Here is a 15,352-nt window from a genome sequence, read left to right as displayed (position 1 = left end):
ACCCCTGCCGGGTGTGCCACACAGTGACATCCCGTCATCCAGCACCCACCACGGGCACCTGCTCTCATTCAGCTCACACTCACGCACACCCACATGGGGATTTCAGGATCTCAGTCAAAGGGACCCAGCCAGGAGGTGGCCCAGCTGGGCAACTCCAGGCCAGCCTGCCTCACCTTGCCACCCCTCCACCAGCGAGTATGCCTTGCCCCTGGGGTTTTTCCTAAACCCCTGGGGACCAGGGACCTCCCCCTGGGCCCCAACTCTGCCCTCCTCCAACCCTTGGGCCCCCATCCCCTATCAGGAGAAGGCAGCTTGCTGGCCTCTGTCTCAGAAAACAACCAAACCGATCCACACATGCTTCACCCCAGAAGGAATTTTTATTTAAGAGCCTGCGTGCCGAAGCCCTGGCATCTGGAAGGTCATCCTCGGTGGGGCGAGCACCTGGCAGACAGAGGCCCGTGTTCGTGCGTCGCGCAGAGGAATCCAGCTTCTCGGCAGAAGGTCCACCCACGGCTGTAGGGAAGGCAAGTGGGAACCGCAGTTCCAGTTCAAAGGTCCCGAGGGCGCACAGCTGCTAGGTGGCCCGTCCTGGTTAGTCACCACCCTGGCGCATGAGCACACGGTGGAGGGGAGAGAGAAGGCAGGCCCACCCCTCTGGCACACAGGGCGGAGAAAGGGAGAAGGAAAGTCAACAAAAGCAGCAAGATCACAGAAGGCAGCTGAGGAGCAGCAGGCCACTGTCCTCAGAGTGGCTGCCCCGGGCATCCTCCTTTCCCCAGAGGCTGAAGTGCCAGCCTGATGGGCCAGGGCTGCTGAGCACCCATGCCCAGTGGGTCTTGGGAAACAGGGGACCCCAAAGCAGGACAGCCCCTTCTCAGGAAACTGAAAAATCTGAAAATAGGGGCGAGCAGGGCAAGATATTAGAGTTTTCATCCCCAGCAGTGGAAGAGACAATAAACAGGAAAATATGCAAACCCTGCAGAATGCCACAAAAGAGGAGATCAAACACAAAACAAAAGAAAACAAAACACCTTTCCAGAGAGAACAGAGTCGCCTGGCCCCAAAGGCACTGCTAGGAGACTTTAGCAGAAGGATAATTCGCAAATAACCCTGGGGAAACAGTGAAACGGGAGGCCTCTATCATCCTGAGAAGTCAGCCCAGGGCCCTGCTTCCAGAAGCCGGCAAGTGTCCGGCACTCGAGCTGTGAGATACCAGCACCCAAAGCCCCAGCCCCACCTGCAGGAGGGGCCTTCCTGCAGTAACTTCCTGGGTCCAGGTGGGTTCCTAGGCCAGCCTGGCCTGGTCCAACTGCAAACATAGTTCCTGGCAGTGGGCTTTTTTCAGCCAACCAAATCACCATTCATTTAAATTATCACAGTGATTTTTTTTTAAATTCCATTTCTAAGACCAACAATGCAGAACAGTGACAGGCAGAGAAACACACAACAGATGTTACTAACCAAAGGCTGCCAAGCACTTTCTTTTCTCCTTAGAGATGGAGAAATTATCTCACATGTACATACACACACACACGTATACACCACACACACATGCTCACACATGCACACACACAGGTATAGGTTTCTCCGATATTCAGAATTCTTTGTGACCTAGCCTTGCCTAATTCTGCCGAACCCTTTGGAAAAAAGAAAAGGAGCCATAGGACGTGTTTACATCTGCTACAAGCTGAGCAGCTCTGAGCCCTTGCACTCTGAAATGTCACGCAGCCACTACCAACAAAAGGCCAGAGCTCAGGCAAGCCCAGAAAGACCGCGAAGGGTCAGATGTCTAAAACATTGTAGATCCAGGAGTACAGACTGTCAGAAACCCTAAATATGTCACTGAATATCCTTTAGCCTCTTTTTAGGTTCTTGATAACTTCTGATCTCTTTTACTTTTGTCGACAGTTGCTTTAAAATTATTTTTAAAATCAGCATGTTTCTACCCCTTGCCCCTTTGCAAGGCAAAAGCCCTCTTGAGGATCAAAGAAAGGGTGATATTTTTAAGGGGTGTCCGGAGGGTGGTGTCTCCTGCAGTGACACTCGGAGCCGACGTTCCACACACACAACTGTGCCAGGGTTTCATAAATAATGTTTGTTTTGGTTTCAACACCTCGGACGGGACAGCTTCCAGATCCTTCACACCCCCAGCTGCAGCTGACCAACTTTCCACAGGATGCCAACATGCTGGAGAACAGGGTTTACCTAAAAGAAGAGGAAGAACAAGTCAGTGGCCTCTGGCAGAGCCGCACACCCATTGTAACCCCTCCCTAACCACGTCCATCCTCCAGGCCACGCTGTCGTCCTAGCAGGGCAGCTGACACCCCTCTCCGTGCCCCTCCAGCAGTGCCTCCTGCTCTCTCACCCCCATCTCTGTCCCCACCACACAAGCCGTCTTTTCAGTCCTTGAAAACTCCACTCTCCTCAACCCCAGGACCTTTGAACGTGCTGCCTGGAACACACACACACACACGTTCCTCCAGGTAACGCCTTCACTTCCCTCAGCTCCCAGCTTGGGATCCTTTCCTAGGTCCCCACACAGACTCGTAGTACACCACCTCTCTTCTCCTTGTAACCCTCTAGCACTTCTGTGGGTGTTTACACCAGGGCATGACAAACGTTCCCTGTAGAAGTCCAGAGAATACTAAATATTTTTGACTTTGCAGGTCTTCTAGTTTTTGCGGCAACTGCTCAACCCTGCTGCTAGAAATGCTTGGCATGGCTGTGTCCCAATAAAACTTTATTTGTGGACACAGGTTTGAATTGCATTTAATTTTTACATGTCACAAAATGTTATTCTTCTTTCGATTCTTTTTCAACTATCAAAAATGTAAAAATCATTCTTGGCTCGGGAGCCGTATGAAAATAGGCAGTGGGCTGGATTTGCCCCTGGTTTATGGGTTATGATCCCTGGTTTATGTAATTATCTGATTCATGTCTGTCTCTTGCTTCCACTGGGAGTTCCCTGCAGGCGACACCCTCGTCTGCACTCGTTCACCTTTAAACCCCAGCACCAAGCACAGTGTCGGACAATGATAAGGGGGCATGAGAGATATTCGTGCAATGAGTGAAAGTTGAAAAACTAAATCTATTCAGGACATCATCCAGGGACTTAGAAAAGGAGGGAAAATCTGAGAGGTCCCCATCATCTATTAATGTTTGAACATAGGCATTATATACTCACATGGAAAAATAGTGGGGACTTAATAGAACTTATAAAATAATCAACTTCTTTTCATGATGTTATATGATCCCAAATATAAATATCAGGTAACTAATTACTGAAAGATATGGACATCCCATTTTTAGGAAATACACACTTAAGTACTGAGGGAAAAGGGACATGATATATGTAACTTACCCTCGATTGGTTCAGAAAAAAAACATCCGAACACACACCCAGAGCTGCCATAAGGCAAATGAGGCAAAACATTAACATAGGAAAATCTAGGTAAAGGGTATTTGGGTGTTCCCTACACTGTTTTGCAACTTTTTTTAAGTTTGAAATTATTTCCAAATTAAAAAAAAAACACAACAGACATGGGCATCCTCGAATACGAGGATACCACTAGGGTCCCCTACTCAACAGATCAGAGGGAGAAAAAGACAAATCCCCACTGCCACATGCACGCTGTGAGGGCTGGCTTTCTTGGGGCACCCAAGCGCCCCCTCCTCTAGGCTGGGGAGCGGGGGGCTCACCCCCACTGACTGACATCTATGCAGCCCAGGCACTCACCCTCACTCTACAGATGCAGCCTGAGGACCTCTAATGTTAAGACTCCCAGCGGCCTTGACCCCACAGTCAGGCCTTCCGCTGCATCCCACTACAAGGTCCATGTTGAGCGTGAGGGGCAGGGGCCAGGGGACTGGAGACAGAGCAGCAAAGCTTTCAAAAGCCAAGAATCTGACCAGAGTCAACGGACCCGATTCCCAAGAGCCACCACTGAGCAGGTGTGCATATGAACATAAGCAGACGACAGCGAGCCTGCTGAATCTGGAAAAAGCGGACCGTCAGCATTCCCAGAGATGCGAACTTTCCCATAGCGCCGATGCGCTGAAACGTCCGCTTCGAGGGCGTCTCAAAATTGCCATTGTGTTGAACTGTGTCTTCCGGGTGCCCCGAGGGCACGCCCTGGGGTGCTGTGCCAGGTTCCTCGCCTGCACCCCATGCCCCCCGTGCAGCCGCTGACACTCCTCGTGCTTCCAGGAATAAACACCCACACACGCGCACACGCGCACACGCGCAGCCCGTGGGTGGAAACGGAGCAGGAGGAGGGGAGCCACCACCCATCATCAAGCACACCCGCTTCCTCAGGCTCCCTCCTCGGCAGAACGAAACCTCCGCGGCCGCTCCTGGAAAAGGAAACAGATCCTCTCGCCCACCCCACGGGGGGCAGCTGCTCCGGGCGCGTGCCCGTACCTCGGGGCGCAGTAGCCCTGGATCTCGAGTCTGAGCGGTGTGGCTGGCTGCCCTTCAGACTCTCCGGCGTGACTGTGACTCGGGAAGCTCTGGGGAAAACCGACACGGGGACCGGGGTGAGGAGGCGGGCTCTAAAGTCCCCGCTTGCTTCATTTCATCCCGCTGTTCCCCTGAGGCCATGAAGCTTTGGGGTTCTCCCCCGGGGAGGGCCCTGGGGGGACAAGCTCACAGCTGCAGCTCACCTGGTTAGCCCTACACCCGCTCAAAGTGGCACCTGTCAACGTGCCAGGACTTCTTCCTCACCTGCCCTCACTCCTCCCTGCCCATGAATCCGCTCTGGGCTCACTCCCCAGTCCTTCCAAACCCCCTGTAAGTATCACCTCCTCTGGGAAGAGCTGCCAGGGAGATGTGCCCCGCCAGCTGCCCACAGCACCCTGTTCTTTCCTCCCTGTGGTGCTTACCAGGTCCTCTCGTAAGAGGCCGTGTTCCTGTCTGTCTCCCTGTCTCAGCGCGAGCTCCCGGAGAGCAGGGCCAGGCTTACCCACCCTGCGCACGCAGTAAGCAGGGCACACGTAAAAGGTGACGGGCAGAGATTTCTAAGAGGGCTCTCCGGGCCCCCTTTCCCTCCTCCAGAACAGGCAAACTGCTACTGACATCCCTGCTTTGTCATGACGATCAATCAGAAGCGGGGGTCCACGCTGACCCCACTCCCACCCTCCCTGTCCACTCCAGGTGACATGAAGACACGTTTAGGTGCCATGACCCATGCTTATTCCCTTCAGATTTGCAATGGTCCTGCGCAGCGACACTGGGTTACAGCCATCCCAGAGAAGGAGAGGGACACACCCCAACCTGGCCCTCTCCCATGTTTTACGAGAAGCTTGTCTGTCAGCAGAAAGAGCCCTGCACACAGGAGCACCTGTCCCGAACCCTGGCAGCTGACCCCTTGGTGCAGCACACACGAGGACACCTCAGGAAGACGGCACAGCAGCCACAGGGGAACAAAAGATGGAGAAGCAGAGGGAAGAAGCCGGGCCGCGCGTGTGAGTGTTCCTGAGACGGACAGATGTGAGGACCACACCACAAGGTGCCGGGGGCGGGGGGGACCCTCGGCAGTCCTCCAGCTTTCATCCCAGGACACCGAACACGGAGAAGGACGACTAACTACCGTGGCCAGCTGTTACAAAAGCACTGCTAGTTGGGGTTTCCTGTGCTGTTTTCCTTCCCCCACCCCCCACTTCTTTTTGGCCTGATTCCTACACGGCACTATAAACTGCGTGTCCGTGTAGGCAGGAAACTAAGTCAGAATCACTTAAACATGGCTGGACCTGGAGATTATCACACTAAGTGAAGACAGAAAAAGAAAGAGAAATACCACATGATATCACTTATATGTGGACTCTGAAAAAAATGATACAAACGAACGTGTACACAAAACAGAAATAGACGCACAGACATAGAAAACAAACATGGTTACCAAAGGGGAAAGGGGGGAGGGATAAATTAGGAGTGTGGGATTAACACATACACACCACTCTATATAAAGTAGATAGCCAACAAGGACCTACTATATAGCACAGGGACCTATAGTCAATATTCTGTAATAATCTCCAAGGGAAAAGAATGAAAACTAACATGACATTGTAAATCAACTAGACTTCAATAAAAAACAGATTCACTTAGTCGTAAATTTTCATCTCCACACAAATTCCTGTTTACACAGTCTCCCTCCTCACAGATATAGAACTCAAATAGTTTTAAGATGCAGGATTTCTTAGCTGAGCACTGCCCTCAGAATGCCAATACTGCTTTTCAAAGAAACAAAAATGCCTCAGGAGATGTCCATTTATATATAACGCATAAGCTTGGCATTCTGCAAGCCAGAGGGCTGGCAGAGAGTTATTCAGACTGCTTCAGGGATGGCCCCTGATGCTGTTTCAGGTCCAGGGAGGATGCTCCGGCCCCCCGGGGGAGGCTGCAGGTCACCAGGTCCCCTCTCATTCCCTCCAGGCCCCCAAAGCTCAGGGTGTCCGTTGCCTCTGCAGCCGGCCCCACGCTGATGCTCCTAACAGCCTCACTCCTTATCCTCAGGAGATGAGGGAGCGTGGGGTGGGCTGAAGGGCCTCCCGAGCCCCAGGACTCTAGAAGTCACTGCCCTGAGTGTGCTTAGCAGGGCCTTAGCTTTGTCGCTGCCATAGGGTGGCCATGGGGACCCTGATCCCGGGCCTCAGTCTAGAATTAGCAAGGCACGTCTGTTTCCTCCCTCTCCCACCACAGCCTCCAGGCACCTCTGGCTGTAAAGCGCCACCGAACGCCTTTTGTTCCAAAGCCAAGATGCCAGGCACAGCCCCCAGAGGTGCCGGGGACATCTCACCCGTTTCTAATTATATTCCCTCCGGAAGCCCTATCCACAAGAGGGTGGGAGGCAGGCGTTTCTGGAACGCACATCTGCACCCCCACGGGCCACATCTTTTCCAGACCTAGGAAGCGGAGGAACTGAGCCCTCCCTCCCAGCAGGGACCAGGACTGGCAGGAGCCGCCTGTCCTCCCAGCAGCGCACCTTTGGGCTGCGCTTCTCGCGGCTTCTGGTGCCGCCGACCAGACAAACAGCTGGAAGCGCGGCATCTGCCTCTCCCCAGGGGACGCCTGGAGGGTGTCACAGAAGCCTCCGGTGATAAACCAGGGAGGCCCGGAGGCCCACAGTATCAACCACAACTGCACGCTAGGTCAACCAAGCTCAAAACACACGCAGCCAAGATGCAGACGCCTTTTGAAACACGGAACCATTTCAAAATCCCTGGGCTCTCGGTACTCCATTTAGCCATCATTTCTCTCTTCCAATTAGCACTTTTTTTTTCTTTTCCAATTAGCACTTTTAAGTACAGAGCTGGAAACTCATTTCCACTGACTCTTTTCTCTCCCCACATCTGGCCCTAAACATCGGAGGCCTTTCCTCAGGCGTTGTGACATCCCAGTGGCGTGGGAACCTGGGAGGAGGGCGGCCCACGGAAGCCTTACCCTGCCTGCCTTCTCTTCACCCCACTTCCTGCCTGGCTGATGCTCACGGGCTCTCCGTCAGGAGATGTCATTGGACAGCTGCACATGTAACACGAGGCAGGTGACTGCCGTACTGCCCTGGCACCAAAAACATGATTTTCCTCTCTGTACTGACTCATAAAACCACCCAAGGTCATGATTCAGCCACATCCGATTTAAATGTAGTCTGTTTCCCAGGGGGAATCAAAAACTTTAGCTGAACTATGTCTAAACAGGAAAGACGAGGACCTGTGAACCGATTATCAGGTGCAGACACAGAAGTTCTCAAAAACACTAAAGCCAACATAAAATTGGCCTTAAAATTCTTGTTCTTTCAAACGTATTGACCTGAAGAGTTGTTTGTGATATGCCATTCAGGTGGAAAAATGTTCAAAAGCGGCATGTGTAACGTGGTTCTATTTCTGTAAAAAAGAAAATTCCACAGGTAGGTGCTCACGCACACTCTCTTATCATTAAGTAGTGAGATTAAAGGTGATTTTATTTTCCTTTTTTCTTATCTGTAATTTCCATACCACATGTTACATCTGTAATAAGAAAAGCTGCGATCTGGTCTTTTTAAATGGTCGATCGTCTTTGGGCCTGAGGACTAGAGTGGTCTTGTGTCCAGCGACTCACTCCCAAGTTCACTCACATCCTCACAAACAGCACCAACTTCTCACATGAACCACTTGAAGTCCGTCCTTCACAACAAACAGGGAAGCAGGATAGTGCCTGGCAGTGATAAGGAAAGCCTGCAGGAGGCAGCCAAAGTAGATAAGATTAGAGAACAAATGCTTACACCAGAAAGGGCGGCTGAAAATGAAGGCGCTAAATATCCAATGGAAGAAGTTAGAAAAAAAAGAACAGAACACACTCAAAGAAAGCTTAAGGAAGAAAAGCAGAAATCAACCGAAACTGAAAATGATGATACGTAATACTTAATGTAATACTTAAGAATATGATAGAGAGGATCAAATAAACCAAAAGTTGGCTCTTTGGACAGATGAATAAAATTAAACATCCAACAAAATGTCTGATCAAGGAAAAGGAGAAAAGACAAACAAAATCAATATTAAGAATGAAAAGAGTGGGACTTCCCTGGTGGCTCAGTGGTTAGGAATCTGCCTGCCATTGCAGGGGACACGGGCTCAAGCCCTGGTCTGGGAAGATCCCACATACCACAGAGCAACTACAGCGCCACAACTACTGAGCCTGCCCTCTAGAGCCTGAGAGTCACAACTACTGAGTCCACATGCCGCAACTACTGAAGCCCATGAGTCTAGAGCCCGTGCTCCGCAACAAGAGAAGCCACTGCAATGAGAAGCCCGCGCATCACAACGAAGAGTAGCCCCTACTCACCACAACTAGAGAAAGCCTGTGCACAGCAACAGACTCAACACAGCCAAAAATAAACAAATAATAAATCTTTAAAAAAAAAGAGAATGAAAAGGGGACTATGACTACACATGTAACAGAGAATGAAAAGATGATTAAAAGAGCATGTTGTGAATAACTTTAGGACAATACATTTGAAAACTTAGATGACATGGCCAAAATCCGAGAAAAATTACAACCCATCAAAACTGACCCAAGAAGATATAGACAAAGACTAAATAGTCCTATGACTATTCAAAGTATTGGACATCAATAGTTTTTTCCAACCTTCAAACAAAGCATCAGGCCCCAACCAGTTTTAACACATTCTACTAAACATTAAGGAAACAAATAATTCCAATCTGATACTAAGTATTCCAGAGAGAAGGAAAATAAGAAATCACCCTAACTTGTTTTATGAAGCTAGGAAAACGTCTACCAAAGCCTGACAAGGATATTACAAAACAGGAAAATGGCAGACCAATCTCAGTCACTAAGAGAAACAAGAAAGTCCTAAGCAAAACATCAGCAAACTGAATGTAGCAATGTGAATAAAAGATAACATGACCATGACCAAGCTTGTTTTATCTCAGGAATGCAAAGTTGGTTTAATAATAGGAAAAAAAATCAATGAATATAAGTTTGCCACCTTAACAGATTAAAGGAAAAAGTATAATATTCTCAAATAGAGCTGGAAAAAGAATTTAATAAAATTTGACATTAGCAAACTAGGAATAGGGGGAAGCTTCCTGGGGGGGGAAAATCTATAAAACCCTATAGCAAACACTGCTCTTAGTGTCAATATTGAAAGCACACCCTTTAAGATCAAGACAGGAAGCCTATCATCATCACTTCTATTTAACAATGACTTAAAGGCCAAGAGTGAGTATAAAAAGACTTCAAAAAAAAAGATAAAATGTTGAAAGACTTGGGGGGAAGGGAGGCAGTCTTATTAGTTTCAAGTGACATATCTACACAGAAGGGAATCCACATTTACACTATCAGAATTCCTAAGAGTTTAATGAGGTTGCTCGATTTTTTTAATCACTATTTTAAAAAAATTAACTGCATTTCTAGACACTATGAACAGAAAGTAAAACATGATATTTTGAACAAGAGATCAGATTGAGGTCATGAATCGTGTGGCAGCAGCTTGCAGAGGAACCTGTCTTTGAAGCTGTCCCCAAAGTGACAGCAGAGGGAAGCCAGCAGCCCCAGAAGCAGAAACCCAGGTGTGAAGATTGATCCTGTGGGACACAGGGGTCATTATAGTGGATGATCAGGGATGAAAGACTAATATGAATGGACTTGCTGAGTCCTGAGTTTCTGCCCAGAATCAGGGTGGAGGAGAGGCACAGAGGTGCCTGGGGGACCCTTAAGTGACTCCTGTATTAAAAAATTACCATGTGTGAAAGGGGCCCCGTGCTACTGCTGTGTCAGATAGAGATGGAGCGCCTGTTATCACAATGGCCAAGGAAAATGCTTCAGAGCACTGCAACTGACCAGGGAGCAAATTCAGACCCTCAAACAGCAAAAGTGTTACCTGCTACCTTTACACCTACCAGGAGGTTCCGTGTAATCATTTGCCTTTGGAAATAAAATCTCTATGTTGAAGAGAGATCTGCACCCCAAGGTTCACAGAGGCATTATTTACAACAGTCTGGACGTGGAAACAGCCCAGGTGTCCAACGACAGGTGAATAAAGAAAGAAAATGTGGCGCACACACACACACACACACACACACACAGTATAAAACAGAAGGGAATCCTGTTAAGTGAAATAAGTTGGACTGAGAAGGACAAATAACTGTGTGACCTCACTTATCTGTGGAATCTAGAAAAGCCAAACTCAGAAACAGAGATCAGATTTGCGGTTATCAGAGGCAGGGGGTTGGGCATGTGGGAACTGGGTGAAGGCGGTCAAAAGGTACAAACTTCCAGTTATGCGATGAGTGCGTCCCGGGGATGTGATGTACGACATGATGAATAAAGGTAACACTGCTGTGTGGCAGATCTGAACACTGCTAAGAGGGTAGATCCTATAAGCTCTCATCACAAGGAAAAAAAATCTTTTTGTAATTATGAGGTGCTAAAGGCCAACTAAACTTACTGTGGTGATGATTTCACAACATACATATGTCATTACACCGCACACCTTCAACTCATACAGGGCTGTATGTCAATTGTATCTCAACAAAACTGAAAAAAAAAGTCTTAATGTTGAAATCATTTGCCTTTGACGGTGAGTTCCACAGCCAGGAGCAACGCTAATGCAGCGCTAACTGTTCCTAGGGAAGGAACTCGCTCCGTGATTGAAGAACTGAGACTCACCATGGAAGGTTCTTCATCCGACAGTGGTTTCAATACGTTCCTCCTCTTTGTGACACCAGACATGACTTCCACCCAGCAGGCTTTAGACCACAATAATTCTTGCATCCTGACACTGTAGAGGGGCCCCCTTTCCAGCTTATACTCAAGAAAGAGCCTACAGTTGGACTTTCTGAACAGACTGTTATATGTCTTTGCTTAGAGTCTTTTCTCATGTAGTCAGGTCTGAGGCTACCACAAAAATGGCTCCGTCTCTCACAGCCCCGTGGGGTCAGCTCAGACACCATACAGGGATGGGATTCCATTCTGTGGCTCGGAATCAAAACCAACCACTGATCCACTGAAGCCACCGAGGGCTCCCTATAGTACAATAACCCCAGCCCTGCGGGACGCAGCCAAGCCATTTCATTGGGATTCAGAACGAGGACATTGCTGTCTTCACATTTTGTTTTATTTCTGTACCTTGAACGTGAGACAGATAAAATGGTTTAGCAATAAAATCAGTACAGTCACTTTCTTCTGTACATAGTACTTTGCAGCATGGATGCAAATTAGTAATTGTTTTGATTCTTCTCAAGGGGAGCTGCTCTTTACCTAAAATGCAAATTACAGCTAATGGTTTGTTCCTCCACTCTGTCTATAACCAATCCATGTCTTGATGTTGTGAGTGCTTCATAAAATTTAAGTGTGACCTGTTAACAGACTCTGTTTCCAATATCCATATGTATGTAAATATAATAAAACAGCCATTTTTTTCAGACATGAGTATAAATAAAATAGTATTTTAAAATAAAAAATGTGTGTGTGTGTATGTGTGTGTGTATATATATATATAAATGTAAAACACCTGGGAATATATCTAGTAAAAATTTATAATACATTTATGTGGACATTTTTGAAAGATTTTTTAAAAATACATAAATCAATGGCAAGTCATTCCATGTTCAGGGATGGGAAGTGTCAACATAAAGGGGCTGATTTTCTTTCTTTTTTTTGATTGAAGTACAGTCGATATGCGATACTATGTAAGTTACAGGTGTACAATATAGTGATTCAAACTTTTTAAGGTTATACTCCATTTACAGTCATTATAAAATACTATCTCTATTCCCCGTGTTGTACAATATAGCCCTGTAGCTTATTTTATACCCAATAGTCTGTAGTTCTTAATCCACTACCCCATCTAGCCCCTCCCCCCCTTCCCTCTCGTCACTGGTAACTACTAGTTTGTTCTCTATATCTGTGAGTCTGCTTCTTTTTTTTAAAAAAAAATGGATTGATTGATTGATTGATTGATTGGCTGTGTTGGGTCTTTGTTGCTGCACACGGGCTTTCTCTAGTTGCAGTGAGCGGGGGCTACTCTTCACTGTGGTGCGTGGGCTTCTCAGTGCGGTGGCTTCTCTTGTTGCGGAGCACGGGCTCTAGGCGCATAGGCTTCAGTAGTTGCAGTGCATGCGCTCAGCAGTTGTGGCTCACAGGCTCTAGAGCACAGGCTCAGTAGTTGCGGTGCAAGGGCTTAGTTGCTCCACAGCACGTGGGATTTTCCTGGACCAGGGACTGAAGCCGCGACACCTGCATTGGCAAGCGGATTCTTAACCCCTTCGCCACACCAGGGAAGTCCCTGCTTCTTTTTGTTTTGTTATATTCGCTAGTTTGTTGTATTGTTTTAATTCTACATATAAGTGATATCATATAGCATTTGTCTTTCTCTAACCTATTTCACGGAGCATAGAGGGCTGATTCTCTTTAAGTCGATCTACAGAGTCAATGCCATTCTAATAGAAATCCTGAACAGTATTTTCTTGAATCTAACTCATTTATAGCCAAGAATACCCAAGGCTGTGCTGGGAAAAGACAGGAATGTCAGGAAAGGTATGGAAGACCTGCCTTCTCAGGTACAGGAAACTGTGTGTGATGTGACTCTCAGGGGTCAACGTGACTGAATGACACGGTGCCCAGATATTTGGTCAAACGTTAGCCTCGGTGCAACTGGGAGGGTGTTCTGGCTGCGATTAACAACTGTCTGGGTAAACAGATCACCCTCCCCACCATGGGTGAGCCTCAGCCAGCCCACTGGAGGCCTGAAGAGCACAAAAGGCGGGGTACGGAGGACTCGCTCTCTCTGCCTGACTGTGCTGGAGCCAAGACGTTGGTCTTCTCCTGCACTCGCACTGGGACTTACACCATTGGCCCTCCTAGTTCTCAGGCCTTCTGACTTGGACCTTTAAAATAGATCTCTCTCTGTATGTGTATATCCTATTGATTCTGTTCCTCTGGAGAACCCTGGAGAGGAGGGGGGAACCTCCGGATTGGATCCAGCCTGGATTTGTGTCTCATCTTTGCCACTGATAACTGGCACCTTGGGCAACCCATGGGCCCTCTCTGGGCCTCCAAGCCCTCATCTCGAAGCTACACTCACCCCCAGCTCTTACACTGAGAATCTCACATACCCAAAGTAGTACCTCCCAAAAGGAGCCAAAACCCACACTACAATTCTGAAGTCACAAAGTCATTTTGGCTTTCCTACAGGTTACCTTAAAGAAATACACCTGCCTTTGGAATTCAGCAGTAAATTCCGTGCAAGGAGTAACCCCCAGCCCACACTCTCCATTACCAACTAAGCAAGGCTGAAAGAGAAGAGGGCACGTGTGTGCATGGCATGTGGTACATGTGGTTGCTTGGACCAGATCTCCCACAGCCAGTGCATGACAAGCCCGTTGTCTGAAATTCAGCCCTCCTTTCGCTCTCAAGTGTTCGTATCCAGAAAGAGTTGAGAATGAGCATTTCTCTGCAAGCACTGCCCTGCTGGCTTTCCGGGTGCTGTGTGTTCCCAAAAGGGATCAAAGCAGTTCCTCCCCACACACACCATAAGCAGAATGCCCCAAGCTCAAAGACTAATTAAACCAAAGAACAAGAATACACGCCCGGCCATGCAAAGTCTTCAAAGATGAACCGCCCCACCTCCCCAAGCCGGTGAGCCCAGGAGGAAGACATGGTCCCCACCAGGTACCTGTATTTGATGTCAAATACTGTGGAGTCCTCATCTTCGTCATCCTCTTCGTTCAACGGGGCCATTTCCACTTGCTCAGCTGGAGTGGTGATGATGTCATACTTGCGGGTCTTCTTCAACCTCTTCCCCGACCTGGAAGAGGGGAAGCACATTCCTGAGAACTCGGTGATGCCCACGGAGGTAGGCCACGCTGCTGCCCCCAGCCCGGCTCCCAGGAGATCTGACAAATATCCCAGCTCCTCCACTTCCGGCCAGCAGACCTCGGGCGGGTTCCTGACCTCAGCAACCCTCGTGGTCCTCAGCCACAAAGTGAAGATGATTATACCTGCCCTGAGCACCATCAAACCCCAGGGAGCAAGATGTATGATGCCCAAATGCAAGATTTTAAAAAGGCAAAATCAATGCAAAGAACACCCACGATGACCAGAAGATCAAAATGGATGGAACTCAGCCCTGCCCTGGTGCAGGCACGATGCACCTCATCCCTTCACCCCCTGGCCCCTCACCCTCAGCCCAGCCCTGCTGAGTCGTCAGGTCACTGCTCCAAGCACAGGCGGCAGAGCCCGGGGCCGTGTACACGGCCCCACGGGCCAGCCAGGTGCAGTAGCAACCAGGCTTGGGCTCTTTCTACCTGTGTGCTCACAGGCAAGTTGGTCAATCTCCCTAGGCCTCAGTTTCCTCATAAATCAAATGGGATGAGAATGGCATCTGTCCCTCACAGGCAAGGGAGGATTAAGTGAGAGGAGGCATTTCACAAACCTACACACGGCAGGCTCTCGGCAAAAACGACTGTTCGTGAAAATCATCAACAAACAGGAATTTAATGCGCTACAGCGTCTCTCGTATGACAAGGACCTGTACAAATGAGTATTGTGTCCATCACAAGGATGTATGAGCAGAGGGAGTTATAACCCTATGCTTTTACCTCTGGGACAGCAGACGGTCACTGGGGGCCACAGGGAAAGTGTCAAGCAGGCCTTTCCATCTCCAGTGTCAGACCCTCTGCACGCAGCACATGACATTGCTCAGGGCATGGCTGAAAGTTGATGACGTCACAGGGAACAATAATGTTACTATGACTACTGATGCTCTATGCATTCATTTCTCCACTATTTTGAACTTTTCCTCAAATGCCTTGTATTCTCTGATGTCCCTCCTTTTTAAAAAATATTTAAAACTGTCCA

General features: G+C 48.5%; 1 protein-coding gene across 4 annotated transcripts in view; it reads right to left on the bottom strand.

Annotated features, from left to right (window-relative positions):
* Positions 1-393: 393 nt before the first annotated feature.
* Positions 394-15,352, bottom strand: part of FAM174B (family with sequence similarity 174 member B) — a 32,889-nt gene continuing 17,930 nt past the window's right edge. The window contains exons 2-4 of one of the 4 annotated variants that reach the window (XR_009051427.1): positions 14,169-14,300; positions 2,114-2,205; positions 394-513 (exon numbers count right to left, since the gene is read on the bottom strand). Coding sequence is in view for 2 of the 4 variants with exons in the window: in XM_057723050.1 (XP_057579033.1) it covers positions 12,640-12,730; positions 14,169-14,300 (223 nt within the window). In the remaining 2 variants the exon portion in view is untranslated. Of the gene's footprint in view, positions 2,206-12,635; positions 12,731-14,168; positions 14,301-15,352 lie in introns of those variants that run through there. The other 3 variants (XR_009051426.1, XM_057723051.1, XM_057723050.1) reach the window with 3 other exon arrangements.

The sequence above is a fragment of the Hippopotamus amphibius genome, chromosome 2, assembly GCF_030028045.1.
Source record: "Hippopotamus amphibius kiboko isolate mHipAmp2 chromosome 2, mHipAmp2.hap2, whole genome shotgun sequence".
NCBI lineage: Eukaryota > Metazoa > Chordata > Mammalia > Artiodactyla > Hippopotamidae > Hippopotamus > Hippopotamus amphibius.
This window is presented reverse-complemented; position numbering and strand designations above follow the sequence as displayed.